This window comes from Chelonia mydas, chromosome 22 (assembly GCF_015237465.2).
Source record: "Chelonia mydas isolate rCheMyd1 chromosome 22, rCheMyd1.pri.v2, whole genome shotgun sequence".
In the NCBI taxonomy this organism is placed as follows: domain Eukaryota; kingdom Metazoa; phylum Chordata; order Testudines; family Cheloniidae; genus Chelonia; species Chelonia mydas.
The window spans coordinates 11,834,714-11,851,886 of record NC_051262.2 but is presented as its reverse complement, the minus strand read 5'-3'; the positions used below and the strand labels follow the sequence as shown (position 1 = coordinate 11,851,886).

General features: G+C 48.5%; 1 protein-coding gene across 5 annotated transcripts in view; it reads left to right on the top strand.

The window, feature by feature from the left end:
- The window catches only part of GRIK4 (glutamate ionotropic receptor kainate type subunit 4), a 304,116-nt gene that overhangs the window by 256,544 nt on the left and 30,399 nt on the right, over window positions 1-17,173 (top strand). For all 5 annotated transcript variants that reach the window (XR_006287070.1, XM_037882213.2, XM_043534174.1 and 2 more), the window contains 2 exons: window positions 1,932-2,039; window positions 3,188-3,391. Coding sequence is in view for 4 of the 5 variants with exons in the window: in XM_037882213.2 (XP_037738141.1) it covers window positions 1,932-2,039; window positions 3,188-3,391 (312 nt within the window). In the remaining variant the exon portion in view is untranslated. The remainder of the gene's footprint in view (window positions 1-1,931; window positions 2,040-3,187; window positions 3,392-17,173) is intronic.

The following is a 17,173-nucleotide window of genomic DNA, read 5'->3' as shown; positions in this document are numbered from 1 at the left end:
GAGTCATGCTGGTGGAAAAGTACTGCCAAGAAAAGCCATTGACCTCACAGGGCCAGTTCCTCAGCGGATGTAAATCAATGTCACTCTGTTAATTTCAAGGGTGATGCACCCATTTACATCAGGTCTGGATCAGGCCTGTAATTAGAGATGGTCAGGAATGTTTCAATGAAACGTTGCATGTCAGAAAAAGCAGATTCAAAACTTTTGTGGAAGCTTCCGATGAACTCAGGGTCAAGTCCTCCTCTACCTGATTCCGAGCCGGGGCCTGAACCCGGGTGTCTCACGTCCCCAGTGAGTGCCCTCACCACAGGGGGTCAGTTTGCGAGCAGGTCTCTGTCTCATTCTGATGCATAAGAAAAACTGATTTTGGACCCTCCATTTTTTTGCTACCTGGAATTCCTGTTTTCCAGCTAGCTCCACCTATAACCGATGTTACCTTCCTCCGTCTCTCTCCCTAACATAATTAGATTACACCTGGTGCAAAGGGAAATGGATTTATTCCTAGCACTCTGCCAACCATGGCGCAGCAAAGGGGTAATCTGCCTTAGAACTCCAGTGTCCGAGTCTGCTTGGGCCAGTACTAGAGCATCATGGAACAGATGACCTTTGCTACAAAGAGTTCCTTGCAGGCACCCCAAACATTATGGGGTCGTCACCTAGCTTTTAGGGCAGCGGTACAAGAAAGACAACTCGCCTCAGCAAGGTCAAGGGGTTTACTCCACAATCAGCTCTGCAGCATGCTGAGGGCTGGGATCTGATAAGGTGCAGAGAGGCTTCCCAGTGGGAAAGGGACTCTGCCAAGGGTGGAATGGATGAGACCTGCTGCCTGTTACATGACCTTGTTGTGGTATTCTCCTGTACACGCATGTCATAGCGTCAGGTAGGAATTGTGTCTCTCTTCCATGGCGTTGGACAGGTAATTTAGTTTTAATACAATAACACCAAGGTTTGGATAGGGTGGCTTAGTCTCTGCGTAGAATTGTTGGGGTTGATTAGCCTAAGTGCTGTAGTTTGGGGGGTTAATTAATCTCCAGGCGGCCGTGCGGGAGGGGGCTCGGGGAGATTAATCACTGTGCAGTGCTGCTGAGGCTGTGGGTTAGTTTCTAAGCTCGTTGTTAAGGTGACGCCGCATGGCAGGGTTAGAAGACGTTCGTGTCGGCACTGTACCAGTTGGGTCTGGTATTTGGTAATGGAGGCCAGGAGGCTGTGACACTACTTCCTGTAGGGCTTATTCTCCAAGGATCTCAGAGTACTTTACCATGACTTGAGCCTATTGGCACCCTTTGAGGGCAGTCATGTCTTGTGATCCCCTTCAGATGGGTAGCTGGGAGGAAAAGTCACTCGCCCAAGGCTGCCTGGTGAATCAGTGTCAGAACCAGGAATGGAACTCCTGAGGTAAAATCCTGGCGGGGAGAAAGCACTGTGGTTTCTATGAGGATGAATCACAGGTGTGGGTATAGCACTGATCCCACCTAGCTACCTTGGGCTAAAACCACAGTGCCTTGTCTCCACTGGGATTTTACAGTGGGATAGCTCAGGTGCATAGTTATCTTGTGTTAAAAACACACCTGCGAAGACAAAGCTTTAGTCCTGGTGCATCAAATAACAGTAAGCACCCCATCCCCCTCCTGTGCACCTCTCCGAATCAGGCGCCTGGCTGTGGTCACAGTAGAGATGCCTGAATTAACCGCGAGCAATTTGAACCTGGGTGCTTCTTAGCGCTGTGGCACAAGTGTCGTGTGCCAAGGCTGCCTACCAGCGGAATAATCTCTCTGCCATAATGTTGGTGGGGTGCACTGTAAAGGTAATGGAGCGTTAATAAATATCTTTCACAGGGCTGGCCTGATCATTGTCAGTCACAGCAGCCATATGGCGGGCGTGTATGGTAATTTGCACGGTAAATTTCATTATTCTGCTCTTTACCGCTACAGATTGGTCGCTGGCACGTTTCTGAAGGACTTACCATGGACAACAGAATCTTCTCCTCCAACATATCAGATAATCTCTTCAACACCACTCTCATTGTCACTACCATCCTGGTAAGTGAGGGGGTCACCGACAGCTCCCGTTAGCTCTTCTCCAGCCCAGCGTCTAGGGATGTCATTCTCAATCAGCCAGGATATTATTCCCTTCTTCTACCCCTCCTCTGCCCCCTGCATTCAGCGCCGCACACTGATTTCATAAAGAACAGAAGATCAAATCTCTAATTACAGCACTGAGGACAATTTATGACAGTGTAATTAAACTCAAGTTGATGTTTCATATGGAAATGATATTTGATGAGTTCAGAAGCAGCTGGGGAGAGGGCTGTGATGGGGATAAGCTGCAATTTTAAATTCATCTCCGAGTGATGTTCTTGTTCCGGATACAGCTGTTAGGTGGGGCAGGAGAGTTGTCCCTTCTCTCCATAAAAATTACTAAAAATGATTAAGATGAATATAATTGTAATAGACTGGGACTGTGAGGGTGCATCACTACCATCCTCACCTCACGAAGTCTTGTGCTGCCTGCCCCCCCATCTTGCCCAGAGTCCACTGCCCCACTGAGGTTTTACCAGTGCCCCTGCTGCTAACATCTACACGCCCGTGAAACACGCTGGGAGCCAGTTCTGTGGGTCCAGATGAGCTCTGCTTGAATCAAGACCCAAACTACAGCAGAGGTGTCCTCATACTGTCTTTCCCTCCCTAACTCTCCAGCCACCAAGGCTGGGACTACAGAAGCCAGTTTGACATACACACATGCCGCAGCAGCCTTGGGGCTGCTCTAAATTACTTCCAGCTAGTTCAAGATTGTTGGAACTCTGGCCACGGCCTAGAATGCCGTCTACCCCTTGGTAGATCAAACATGTTCAGAGAATTCCACTGACATCGGAAGGAGTAGGAGCAAGTGGCACAAAACTGCCTACACTATCTTTACACCACCTAAGGATTTTCCTAGGCAAGCAGAATGCACAACTGGTGCTTGAAGCCAGCTTTTGGTCCCCTCTTGCACCCCAATCCCATGAGGAGGTCAAAGGGACAGAGCAGGACTGAAGATCTGGCCAGTTTCTTTTGCCAGAGCCCCTGCCTCCCATGGCACTTCCCAGTGAGCCCCCTTCATCAGCCCCGCTTACTGATTCACGCTAAATGCAGAGCTGTTGTGATCCCATGGCTAAGATGGGAATGACAGCTGCCCAGTTTCAATGCAGGAAAACCCTTATTTAATGCTGAAGGGGAACCACCAGGCGCTGGAGGGGAACGACCGCTATGAAGGCTTCTGCGTGGACATGTTGAAGGAGCTGGCAGAGATTCTGCACTTCAACTATAAGATCCGCCTGGTTGGTGACGGGGTGTATGGCGTGCCCGAGGTGAATGGCACCTGGACTGGCATGGTGGGAGAGCTCATTGCTCGGGTGAGTGAGACAGCATTTGTTTTAAGCCTTTATAAGAGTTAAATAACACAACAGCAAAGCGCTTCAGTACTTATAAGGAATCATAAGATGATGATGATGATTGTGGTTTTATTCAGTAATGAGAATCTGACATGAATATCTGCATTAAAAGTGTTTTTTTCATAATTGTAAATGCATTTTAACTCACTGTGACAGTGCTCCCAGCGGTTAGAGCAGGAACTAGGCCTGCTGGATCCTTGCCTTTGCTGCATTAAGGAATGTGATTTAGTAGTTGGAGTAGGGGCCTGGGAGTCCTGAGTAGAGCTTGTTGGAAAATCATTCCCCACCCCCTGGAAAATTGCAATGTTTCATTAAAAAGAAAAGCACGTTTTGGCAAAAAACCCACAAGTTTAGGGTTTTCAGACAGAAAGTTTTTGATAGAAACAACAGTTTCTGAAAAAAAACCAGACACTTTCTGCAAAAACTTTTGTTTAGCTGACAGTCAAAGTTCTCACAGAAAAACAGTTTCAGCAAAAACTTTTCAATGATCCCCATTGAGGCTTAAATAAATATGGTTTGGAAAATGCTTTGAGGTCCTTGTTAAAACCAGGTACATAAGAGCAAATGATTAAGTGTGGTATTATTGAAACCTGTATTTGTTTGCTCGCTGGCTTGGTGTTACAGGGGTGCTTGTGCGAACTGGACTGCAGAACTCAGCTGGTGGAAATCACCATAGCTCCATTAAAAGCCGTCTAAGGTAGTTATCTGGCCCCTGTCACTGTAGTAGAGTGCCTCACAATCCTTAAGTATCCGGGGGTAGCCGTGTTAGTCTGTATCCACAAAAACAATAACGAGTCCAGTGGCACCTTAAAGGCTAACATTTATTTGGGCATAAGCTTTTGTGGGTAAAAACCCCACTTCTTCAGATGCATCGATCAGATACAGATCACAATCCTTAAGGTTTGTCCACAAGAACATTTAGCTTGAAGCAAGCTGGCTTCGTTAGCGCTCTTTAATCTACTCCTGTTTCAAAGTGGCAGAGGTCAAAGGACCCTAACCAGCGGTTAGCATGTGTCAGCAGGGTGCATGCAGACAGTTAGGGTGTGGCAGGCTAGATTCAAGCCCCAGTTTGCCGCAAACTAAATGGTCTTGTAGACAAGCCCTTAATGTATTTATCCTCTCAACACCCTTGTCCCTGTGAAGTAGGGGAAGTACCATTATCCTGAGGCACAGAGTTAAATGATTTGCCCAAGAAGTCTGTGGCAGAGCAGTTCTTTCAAACTAGCATCCCAACTCCTAAACCATCCACCTTCCCCATGGAGATATGGAAACTGACCCCAGCTACGATTCTGGCCTCTTCTTTTTTTTTCTTTTCTGGCCAATTGTTTGCAAATCCTTTGGGCTGTTGGCATAGATTTTATCCATCTCTAGCTATATATAAAACAGCGCTGCGGCATTTCTTTCAGAAGGTGAGGAGGAAAGCACACAAAGCAGTGTGTGATCTCTGTAAACAAAGGGAAGAAAGATACACACCCGTGACATTTTTGGCCTACTAACCTTGACAGCGCCTCTCTATTGAATGCTAACTGCTGATTTTTGGGGAATAAGTGTTTGAACCACCTCCGCACAGAAACAAAGTATTTATAACTCATTTAACTCCAGTTCAGGAGGGTTTTTGTTCCTGTGCAGGCCAGAGGCCATTGGAGTCTTTCAGTTGCCTTCAGTGGGCTTTGATTCTGACCCTGTCTTTCCCAACCCTACCAGCCAGTGCAGGGGTATTCCCTACAGTACCATGTCGAGTGTTTTTCTCCAGACCAGCTTCAAATGTCTCTTCCCTTGATAGATCCAGCAGCCAGGTAGAGCTCATACTTGAGGAAGGTTTATTTTTCCCCTGACATTCAGCACAAATGTAACTTCCTTCTTAATTCCATCTCATTGTTCCCACTCAACCCACCCTCAGCGCCACTAGCAATGGAAATGGGAGGGAGGTTGTACACAGGATACTTTCTCTGGGTTTATTCCGCACATGGGCTCTCGTACTGAACTGCACATGTGCCGCCTAGGCGTTTGTGTGACACCCAGCACAAGAGGATAGTGGTCCGTGACTGCGTCTCTGAAGCACCGCTGGGATGGGAATGGTGTGACCCCAGCCCTGACAGCATGATCTCGCATGCACAGCACGTGTGAGATCATGTCGCCCGGAGAACGCCGTTTTGACCAGCTGGCAGCAGGACTTCGCCTGCACCATGCACGCAAGCTCCTGCAGGCCTCGGGGGGATCCCTGTGCTTTTCAAAATGGCATTCCCTGTGCAGGCTCCTGGCAAAACCATGTCCAGTTTTGTCTCCGTAGCAAACAGGAGACATACTATTTAAAAACAGGACTGTCCCGTTTAAAACCAGACGAATGGCCTGTCTAGGCATGACTGCTATAGAAATAATAATAATAATTCACGAGAGACTGAATAATAATTCACTTGGCAGAACTCCCAGTCTAGACACCACTATACCTGCACCATTGCACGTCTCTAGCCAGACACAAATTTTCTTACCTTTTTAAGGCCGGGGAGGACCATTATCTAATGCACGGCGGGGGCAGTGGTCCAAGTGGCTAGCAACTAGACTGAGACTCAGGAATCCTGGATTCTATTCCTGGCTCTGTCACTGGCCTGCTGGGTGACCTGGGGTTAGTCCCTTCACCTCTCAGTGCCTCTGTTTCCCCATGTGTAAAATGAGGATAATGCTACTGACCTCCTGTGTAAAGTGCTTTGAGATCTATAGATGAACAGTGCTATATAAGAGCTAGGTATTATTATTATTTATTATGTAGTCTGAACTCCTGTATACTAAAGGCCATTCACCCAGTGTCTGCCAGGAGCTTTTACTGGGGTGAGCTGCACTGTACAGATCACACTGCTCCAGTGTAAATCATGCCTACACTAGAGGTTTGCACGTGTGCAGCTAAGCAGTGGCTGCAACGCCAGTATAGACAAGGCCTAAGTCAAAGCCACCAAACTCTGCTGCTCACATCCCTTCCCGTTCGAAAGGTCTGAAGTATTCCAGCCCCATACCTGGATCCCAGCTCAGAGCAATTTGGGAAAAGCAGCTCAACCCAACAGAAATTAAGTTCACAACAGAAATAGGGTTTGTACCTCATTAGTATTTAGGACAGAATCTGAGCTCTGGTTTCTCACTGAATTGGACGTAGTCATTTCTGGGCACGCACACACGCATGTGTGTGGGGCGGTTTTTTTTTTCTCTTTTAAATAAAACATGCACATTTGCTTAGTGAATAAAACTACAAAAGTACCTTAGCTTCAAGGGGCCTGATTGGCAGCCCACCCTCTAATTTTACAGGCAGTTTTGCATCTGCAGGTTTTGTTGCTGGGTTTTTTGCACCCACAAACTTAAGCATTGATTCTGCAGGTGCTTTACACATACTTCGCACTCGGCACCTGAGTGGCCCCATAGACGTTGGTGGGACTGCCCTCGTGTGTAGAGTTAAGCTCCTGGCTAAGTGTTTGCAGGATCTGAGCTTTAGTGGCCATCATCGCAAATTGGGCTCTGTAAATGCCAAAGAGGTAAGATTTTGGAGCGTGTCTTTTCTTGGTTGATCTAGCAGGACTAGATGAAGAGGAAGCTTCCCCACCCATGAATGATTATCAGTAACAACACGGGGTAGGATAGTCAGTCAGCCCCTTCTTGGCCCCTGTAGCTGGATAAGAGGGCTAAGGTGGTGTTAAGGAGCTTTAAATAATCCATATCTGGCTAGGAGAGGATTTTCACAGCCTAGTCCCTGTGGATGACAGAGGGAAGGCTGCCCTCTGAGGATCTCCTCAAAAGTCCTGGCAGAATTGAAACTCTGGACAGGAGCCCTGTGGAGATTCCAGGCAGAACTGTGGCCCCCAAGGCAGCTCTGGGAGGCTGCCAGACAGGTCCTGAGAGCTGTCTAAGTTATGCCAGGGGCCCCTCCAGCTCTCAGAGCAGCTCAGAATCAGGGCGCAAAGGTTTTTAAAGCTACTGTAACCCCTCCTAGGATCGTACCCCTTGACTGTGATTTCTGTGCTGTTCAGTGAGGCATTTTCCATAGCAGTTCAGACCTCTTGTCCTTCAGCTATGTTACCGTACCTACAACAGTGGCCAATACCTGATGGTGCAGAGGAAGGCAAAGCACCTAATTGCTTATGCAGTGATGTACAATGGTTAGAGGGTGATTCCTTCCTGACCCCTGCAGGAGATCCGTTAATGGCCAGAAGCATGTGATTTGGTTACCATGCTCTTAGCCTGTGTAACTAGAAAGGTCAGAAAATTATCCATCCATGTTTTAATATCCTGCTACAGTATTTGACCTGATGACCCCCAGCCCCTGGGGCACTGAATCTCCACAGAGCGGCTAGGTACTGGAACGAAAAAGTATTCATTGTATTGCTTCTATTTAACCAGCCATTGATTAAATCTGTAGTGCTGGTAATTCTATTATGGCTAATTCTGCAGGGCCCTAAGATATGAATGAAAAGGATGCTATAGAAATACAAGTTTGTTATTGACCCGAATAGACAAGTACATATCTATCGACCTGTACGCAAAACTAATTAAGAGCTGAGCAACACGCAGACAGGATGACTCAGGAGATTAGTGAAAGGGCCATCGTCTTTCATATGTAGGTCAGCAGTTTGGATCCAGCTCAGGCCAGTGATCACATAAAATTGTTACCATCTGACAGTGGTTTGACGGAGGTGAAATTCATTTGGGAGGAATCCACCCAGTTCCTAATAAAAGTATCTGTATTTCCCGGAAACTAGCATGCAAATAGGTGCCTTTGTGAATCAAGGGCCATGAAGACTGGCCTCCTTTCTCATCCTTAGAGGTGGGCTCAGGAATGAGGCACAGTAGTAAGACAGCATTATACCTTCCTTTGCTATTCCTACCCTGTGGCTGGATTGAACACTTCAATCTCCAGTTGTCAGGCTGACACCTTGTATGAGCACTGACTATCACAAGGAAACAGGGAAGAATAACAGAGCTTGCACATTGCTTAGTGTTCAGCGCCCCAGCCTGCAGGGATGGGCTGAGAGAATATGTCTCATTTTTTTCCTTTTACAATATCGTCTCTCACTTTGAGTCCCTGATGGCTCTCTCATCCTAGAGCCAGAATGCATTCACTAGCCTGATGCAAGCCAATAACTATTTTCAAGGCAATGTGACAGCTTCCCCTTTATTCTGATACAACTGCATTGGCTGCCTTTTGGTAGCGAGTGGCTGGCTATGCTCAATGTCTCTTTGCAGTGCCTGTGCGTCTTCTTGTGATGAGACTTCAGGGATTAACTCCCGTGCTGTGACAGTGCTGGGGAGCAAGGTTTGCTTTGAGGGATTCAGAAGCAACAGCTATCAAAGGCTTCGAATCCACCTGTCTCTCATCCCTCATTTTCATAAAGAAGGAGGCTAAACTAAGGGACAAGTTGCTCACCATGCAACTTAATCAGCAGGAACTTAAGCTGCAGCCTTGCTACAAGTCACCCCTGTCGTCCTCATTCCTTATTTATTATATGTGTTGTGGTGGCTCGTAAAAGGCTCGAATCAGGGATCAGAGCATCACCATGAGAGGTACGGCACTGACGTGTAGTAGACAGTCCCTGCCCCCAAAGCATTTACCGTCTAGGTTAACAACAAGATGCAACAGGTGGATGAAACAAACTGCTAAAGAGGGAGGACAAGGTAACAACTGTATGAGCATATTCCCTGGTAGACTAGCTGTGCACCCAATGTCCCCTGCCAGCTGCTGTAGGCATGAGATGCGCTGTCCTAAGGTTGGGGATTCCACGACCACCACTCCCAAGAGAAGGAGGCTGGTGGTGGTGGTCGGGGACTCTCTCCTCAGGGGGACTGAGTCATCTATCTGCCGCCCTGACCGGGAAAACAGAGAAGTCTGCTGCTTGCCAGGGACTAAGATTCGCGATGTGACGGAGAGTCTGCCGAGACTCATCAAGCCCTCAGACTGCTACCCCTTCCTGCTTTTCCACGTGGGCACCAATGATACTGCCAAGAATGACCTTGAGCGGATCACTGCAGACTACGTGGCTCTGGGAAGAAGGATAAAGGAGTTTGAGGCGCAAGTGGTGTTCTCGTCCATCCTCCCCGTGGAAGAAAAAGGCCGGGGTAGGGATCGTCGAATCATGGAAGTCAACGAATGGCTACGCAGGTGGTGTCGGAGAGAAGGCTTTGGATTCTTTGACCGTGGGATGGTGTTCCAAGAAGGAGGAGTGCTAGGCAGAGATGGGCTCCACCTAACGAAGAGAGGGAAGAGCAGCTTCGAGAGCAGGCTGGCTAACCTAGTGAGGAGGGCTTTAAACTAGGTTCACCGGGGGAAGGAGACCAAAGTCCTGAGGTAGGTGGGGAAGCAGTAGGAAGCACGAGCAGGAGCGTGTGAGAGGGGAGGGCTCCTGCCTCATACTGAGAACAAGGGGCGATCAGCGGGTTATCTCAAGTGCCTATATACAAATGCACAAAGCCTGGGAAACAAGCAGGGAGAACTGGAGGTCCTGGCAAAGTCAGGGAATTATGATGTGATTGGAATAACGGAGACTTGGTGGGATAACTCGCATGACTGGAGTACTGTCATGGATGGGTATAAACTGTTCAGGAAGGACAGGGAGGCCAGAAAAGGTGGGGGAGTTGCACTGTATGTAAGGGAGCAGTATGACTGCTCAGAGCTCAAGTATGAAACTGCAGAAAAACCTGAGTGTCTCTGGATTAAGTTTAGAAGCCTGAGCAACAAGGGTGATGTCGTGGTGGGAGTCTTCTATAGACCACCGGACCAGGGGAATGAGGTGGACGAGGCTTTCTTCTGGCAAGTCGCAGAAGCTACCAGTTCGCACGCCCTGGTTCTCATGGGCAATTTCAATCATCCTGATATCTGCTGGGAGAGCAATACAGCAGTGCACAGACAATCCAGGAAGTTTTTGGAAACTGTAGGGGACAATTTCCTGGTGCAAGTGCTGGAGGAACCAACTAGGGGTGGAGCTCTTCTTGACCTGCTGCTCACAAACCGGGAAGAATTAGTAGGGGAAGCAAAAGTGGATGGGAATCTGGGAGGCAGTGACCATGAGATGGTTGAGTTCAGGATCCTGACACAAGGAAGAAAGGAAAGCAGCAGAATACGGACCCTGGACTTCAGAAAAGCAGACTCTGACTCCCTCAGGAAACTGATGGGCAAGATCCCCTGGGAGAATAACATGAGGGGGAAAGGAGTCAAGGAGAGCTGGCTGTATTTTAAAGAATCCTTATTGAGGTTACAGGGACAAACCATCCCGATGTGTAGAAAGAATAGTAAATATGACAGGCGACCAGCTTGGCTTAACAGTGAAATCCTTGCTGATCTTAAACACAAAAAAGAGGCTTACAAGAAGTGGAAGATTGGACAAATGACCAGGGATAAGTATATAAATATTGCTCGGGCATGTAGGAATGGAATCAGGAAGGCTAAATCACACCTGGAGTTGCAGCTAGCGAGGGATGTTAAGAGTAACAAGAAGGGTTTCTTCAGGTATGTTGGCAATAAGAAGAAAGCCAAGGAAAGTGTGGGCCCCTTACTAAATGAGGGAGGCAACCTAGTGACAGAGGATGTGGAAAAAGCTAACGTACTCAATGCTTTTTTTGCCTCTGTCTTCACGAACAAGGTCAGCTCCCAGACTACTGCACTGGGCAGCACAGCATGGGGAGGAGGTGACCAGCCCTCTGTGAAGGAAGAAGTGGTTCGGGACTATTTAGAAAACTGGACGTGCACAAGTTTATGGGGCCAGATGCATTGCATCCGAGAGTGCTAAAGGAATTGGCGGATGTGATTGCAGAGCCATTGGCCATTATCTTTGAAAACTCATGGCGATCGGGGGAAGTCCCGGAAGATTGGAAAAAGGCTAATGTAGTGCCCATCTTTAAAAAAGGGAAGAATGATGATCCTGGGAACTACAGGCTGGTCAGCCTCACCTCAGTCCCCGGAAAAATCATGGAGCATGTCCTCAAGGAATCTATTCTGAAGCACTTAGACGAGAGGAAAGTGATCAGGAACAGTCAGCATGGATTCACCAAGGGAAAGTAATGCCTGACTAATCTAATTGCCTTCTATGATGAGATAACTGGTTCTGTGGATGAAGGGAAAGCAGTGGACGTGTTATTCCTCGACTTTAGCAAGGTCTCCCACCGTATTCTTGTCAGCAAGTTAAAGAAGTATGGGCTGGACGGATGCACTACAAGGTGGGTAGAAAGTTGGCTAGATTGTTGGGCTCAACGGGTAGTGATCAATGGCTCCATGTCTAGTTGGCAGCCGGTATCTAGCGGAGTGCCCCAAGGGTTGGTCCTGGGGCCGGTTTTGTTCAATATCTTCATAAATGATCTGGAGGATGGTGTGGATTGCACCCTCAGCAAGTTTGCAGATGACACTAAACTGGGAGGAGTGGTAGATACGCTGGAGGGTAGGGATAGGATACAGAGGGACCTAGACAAATTGGAGGATTGGGCCAAAAGAAATCTGATGAGGTTCAACAAGGACAAGTGCAGAGTCCTGCACTTAGGACGGAAGAATCCAGTGCACCGCTACAGACTAGGGACCGAATGGCTAGGCAGCAATTCTGCAGAGAAGGACCTAGGGGTGACAGTGGACGAGAAGCTGGATATGAGTCAACAGTGTGCCCTTGTTGCCAAGAAGACCAATGGCATTTTGGGGTGTATAAGTAGGGGCATTGCCAGCAGATCGAGGGACGTGATCGTTCCCCTCTATTCGACATTGCTGAGGCCTCATCTGGAGTACTGTGTCCAGTTTTGGGCCCCACACTACAAGAAGGATGTGGAGAAATTGGAGAGAGTCCAGCGAAGGGCAACAAAAATGATTAGGGGACTGGAACACATGACATATGAGGAGAGGCTGAGGGAACTGGGATTGTTTAGTCTATGGAAGAGAAGAATGAGGAGGGATTTGATAGCTGCTTTTAACTACCTGAAAGGTGGATCCAAAGAGGATGGATCTAGACTATTCTCAGTGATAGCAGATGACAGGACAAGGAGTAATGGTCTCAAGTTGCAGTGGGGGAGGTTTAGGTTGGATATTAGGAACAACTTTTTCACTAGGAGGGTGGTGAAGCACTGGAATGCGTTACCTAGGGAAGTGGTGGAATCCCCTTCCTTAGAAGTTTTTAAGGTCAGGCTTGACAAAGCCCTGGCTGGGATGATTTAGTTGGGATTGGTCCTGCTCTGGTCAGGGGGTTGGACTAGATGGCCTCCAGAGGTCCCTTCCAACTCTGTTATTCTGTGATTCTATGATTCTGTCATTTCAATCATCTCTCGAAAGTGCCTAGTCGTGGGTACAAGAACAACTCTGTGAGTGTTCTTAGGGTTAGCTGTGATGGGCCAGGATAGTACCTTCCTATGGGGGTGAGGTAATCAAGCACAAAGCAAACTATTTAAAAACCAGGTGACGTGCCTCTGGCAGGTGTGACAAACAACCTGCGTCCTTCCCTCCACCTGGTAGCAGTTTGTTCTTTACTTTGCAGTACCATAGGGTGTTGGTGCCAGTGTTCAGTTAGAAAAGCAGGGCGGAGGGATGGGGGTGCAGGGAGTACATTCGCGTGATACTGCATTGGTAGATCTGACTCATGTAAAGCCAAATAAGACAAATAGGTTGAGGGGGTGGAAAGACGAGATAGAGAGGATAAGCAAAGGGAGTGTCACCATCTAAGGAAGAGTCTGCCATGTAAGCTATGGAGACTGTGTGACTAATTCTGTGGTTTGTAGCCATCTTTTCCAACAGAGGTGTCTTTAATTGCCCTGTGTTACATCCTGCAGAACTCTCCTGGCTCTCAGCACGTTGAGAGTCACACTGAGCTGGTTCTTGTTCTTTAGTCGGAATCCACAGCAGAGCCCAGAGGGCAGGTAGGCAGAAAGCATCAGAGCTCCTTTCAAGAGGACCAGACCCTCTAGGATAGTTCACTTCCAGCCAACCTGGCTGCTCACCTTGCCCGGTCCTGAACACCACTTTGGAAGGGTGGGGTAGATTCTTGCAATCAGACCCAAAGCTGACAGGACCCGAGTGCAAGTGTCAGGCTCCAATCAGGTGCAATCCGCAGAGCACACACGCTCAGGCTTGGTTCAGATCAGCCAGTCTCCCATCAGGAAGCATGCTGACCACACCAACCTAACGGGTCCCGACTGCAGTCCCTTAGGTTTAGGGCATGCTCTGAAATTAGGCCCAAGCAGCCTTTTAGTGTAGGGCACCCTCAACTCCCATTGACTTCAATGGACGCTGAGAGCACTTGACACCTCCTAGGACCTGGTGAGACTGAAGGGCTTGTTAAGGATTGTTAAGGGGATGTGGAGTGTTTCATTGCTAGGCCATTGTTTGAATCCAGCCCGCCTTGGAAGCGAGCGCTGTCCCTGCTAGTGGCTGTTTGGTGGTCTGCATGAAATGGTCGGGTTGCTGTTCCCAGTGGATAAGCATCCACGTCCCACAGTTCTGCACCCTTGCTGTTGCCAAGGACCCAAAGGACCACAGACTCTGAATTTTGCTTCTATTCCTGAAGGTGGTGACTCAGCACTGGGGCTGAGAGACACTGCTGGAGGTGGGGCTGGCGGAGAAGCTTGTCCTGCTCCTGATCTCTGTGCTGGGGTGAACAGCAGACTTCAGCCCCTGGGGCTTTTGGTCTATTGCGATTCACAAGCCAGCGATTCACACATGGCCTTAAAAACAGCAGCTCCCTCGCTTCAAATGTACGTAATAATATCAAGTTCTAGGGCCCGACCCTGCTGCTCCCATTGACTACAATGGGAGCTGCAGCAGGTGCCAAATGGCTACTGTAAAACCCAGTGGGCAGCTGGAGTGTAAACAACCAGTACATGGATCCATACAGACCAGCCACACCCACAGTGCAATTCGGCAGATTTGATCTAGACAGACTGCTCGTTCGGAGCATCACACGTTCCCTTGCAATGCTGAGCACGCGCTAACCACTAGCCAGGTGAGCAGGCTGTCAGCTGAACAAACTCTGCTATTAAAAACTCCTCATCCAGCCTTGTGAGCCTACAGAGAGCTCAGCTGCACTGCAGACAGTGAGGAAGGTAAGGCTGTGTCTACGCTAGAGAGCCTGCGCCGACATTGCCCCAGTATAGACGCAGCGTAGGCTGATGGAAGGAGTAAGAACACCACCTTCACAAGTGACGTTAGCTGTGTCGACAGCAGCTCTCTTCCACTGGCACAGCTGTGTCTACGCTGGGGTTGAAGGGCTGTCGACATAGCTTTGTCACTAGGGTGTGTGTTTTTTTCACTCCCCCTGGCTGACTTAGCAATGCCTGTATTAGTTTTAAGTATTGACCAAGCCTCAATATATTTGGAGGGGTTGGGGGAAGGGAATAAAGGCAGCAAGAAATAACCACCTCCCCAAAGTGCTAGCCTTGGAAAACAGTTTGGATGGCACAAAATAGGTGAAAGAGGCAGGGTGCCACCCCGGCTACTAGGAGTTTTGCCAGATTAGTTATATCCTGGGGTATTTCAGATCCCCCTCCCCTTGCAGCCAGGACCTGGTAGTTCAGAGGCATCAAAAAACCCATAGGAAGGTGGGGAATGTTAGCCGAAGATTTCAGACTCTTTAGAAAGGCCTGGGGTCAGGGGAGGCTACCGGTGGGATCCTTGGGACTTAAGAGCAGAGAAAGCACAGGAGCACGGCACAGCTGATTTCTGCTAGGTGTTGGTGCTGGCAGGATGCCTCATGTGGGAGCTGGAGGAAGAAGTGTCCACTTGGAGCAGCTGAGACAGGCTGGGGTGGGGAGACCGGGCCAAGTGTTTTGCGAGGCATTACCCGCTAGCAGCTCAGGGCCCCACACGCCTTTGCTCCATGGCTGTTGAGAGTTTCAGGTTCAGGTATAGAGGGGGGATAGTGATTTGGCAGCGCTGCTCTTGTCCGAACTGGTTCTCCCATCCCTAGCATGTGGTGTAAAAAATATCGGATGCACACAGCCGCTCCCTCAAGTGCTGTGATATCGTGCTCTATTCCCTTCCACCCTTAGGCAAACCAGAATGAAAATTCTCCCCTTTGATGGACTCGAAGGGTGATGAACCATGGAGACTTCTGCATCGAGATCATCTAGGTCTTCGGCTGGAATCAAGCCTGTTTCCATAGTGACTAAAGGTAGTTGCCATGTGATGGCACTAATTGGCCCTTAGTTGGCAGTCTTAAGAACTGAATGAGTCAAGAAGATTGAAGCACCCTTTTCTAGCTCAGACATGGTCCAGGGGCGAAGCACATGAGTGGACGCTGCAGGAGAAGCTTGCCCTGACATTGATCATCCCGTCCCTGTTCTGTGGATAAAACGACGGGATTTTTCAGAAGCTGTTAAGGGATTTAGGAGCAGAGATCTCATTGGAAGTCCGGGACTCACACTCCTAAAGCCCAGCGCTTCCAGGCCTGTCAACCTGGTGTGTGTCACCAGGGGTGAAGTCACACAAAATCATCTGCCCAAAACCACCAAGTCTTCGGGGTTTTCGCTAAGTTTCGTTCCACCAGCTTGGCAGGAAGCACGTGAGAAGTTGAAGGGAGGTAGGTTTGTGTCCAATGGTTAGGGCACAGGCTTAGGCTGTGGGAGACCCCGGTTCATTTCCCTGCTCCATTTCCTGCATGACTTTGAACCTTGCACATCACTTAGCCTCTCTCTGCCTGAGTTTCCCCATCTATAAAATTCGGATAATTATAATCCCCTACCTCACAGGTGAGTTGTGAGGATCTAAAGGGCTTTGAGATCTAGTGATGAGAAATGTTCTATAAAAAACAGGCATTGCTATTATTAAGGGCCAGGGACGGGATCATCTCCCAGGCTGTCCTAAGTGCCACGGGGAACTTTTGCATGAGGTCCTTTCTTACCAAACTGTTGACTGACATCATGCGCCATCTATCACCTTTAGCGTCAGGATGAGCCACGTCTGCCTCTACAGTGATGGCAGTACCGGAGGAGAGAGCCATGTCTTCTGGATGGAAAATCCCAGCGTTTTACTTCTTAAGGCTGTTTAATAGTGTAACAGCTCAGAATCCAGGCTTAGCCTCACCAGTTAATAACGTTCCCAGCTGCAGCGTGAGTGTGTTTCCGCATGTGTGTTCAGAACACAGACAGCAGTAATGCTTAATGGCAGCTTTAGTTAAGGCAGGTCATACATTTCATTTCAAACGCCAGTCCACCAGGGGATCCTCTGATCCAGCGAGTGTTTTGTTCTCATTTCAGCAATCTTCTGCTCTGGAAGCATCTGGCTGCGCTACAATAATGCACTTTGTCTTTTTTGAGTTTATTTAACATTTATAGCTGGAACACAGTGTAGACAATGGCAGCGTGAGACGCACAAATGGCTTGAACTTGGGCAGAGTGCAAAAGCAGCAAGGAAGGAAGACGCATGTCTTCCCAAGTTGTAGCGGTATGAAATCAAAATAACTTCTGCCTCTGTTCAAGTGGGGAGTGGGTGTAGAGCGTTAACATTTGCGAAGCTCCCAGTGTTACGAAGATATGTTGACCTCAGTGAGTCATGGGAGGGAAAAACCCTGTCTCTCTTGGCTGTTTTGAGGCAAAAGGCACAAGCTCTAGTCAGATGATATTCAGGCACAGAATACGACTGGGATGGCTCACCAAAGTTTAATGCTGTCAGAATGTAGCTCTGTGTGATTTCCCAGTGTGTGTGTGAGAGAGCCTCAGATACTGCACAATAATAATAAAGAAATGAATGCCCAGATCCTCTGAGTCACAGAGTTTCCACTCTGTGCATCACAGAGAGGGATGGATTTG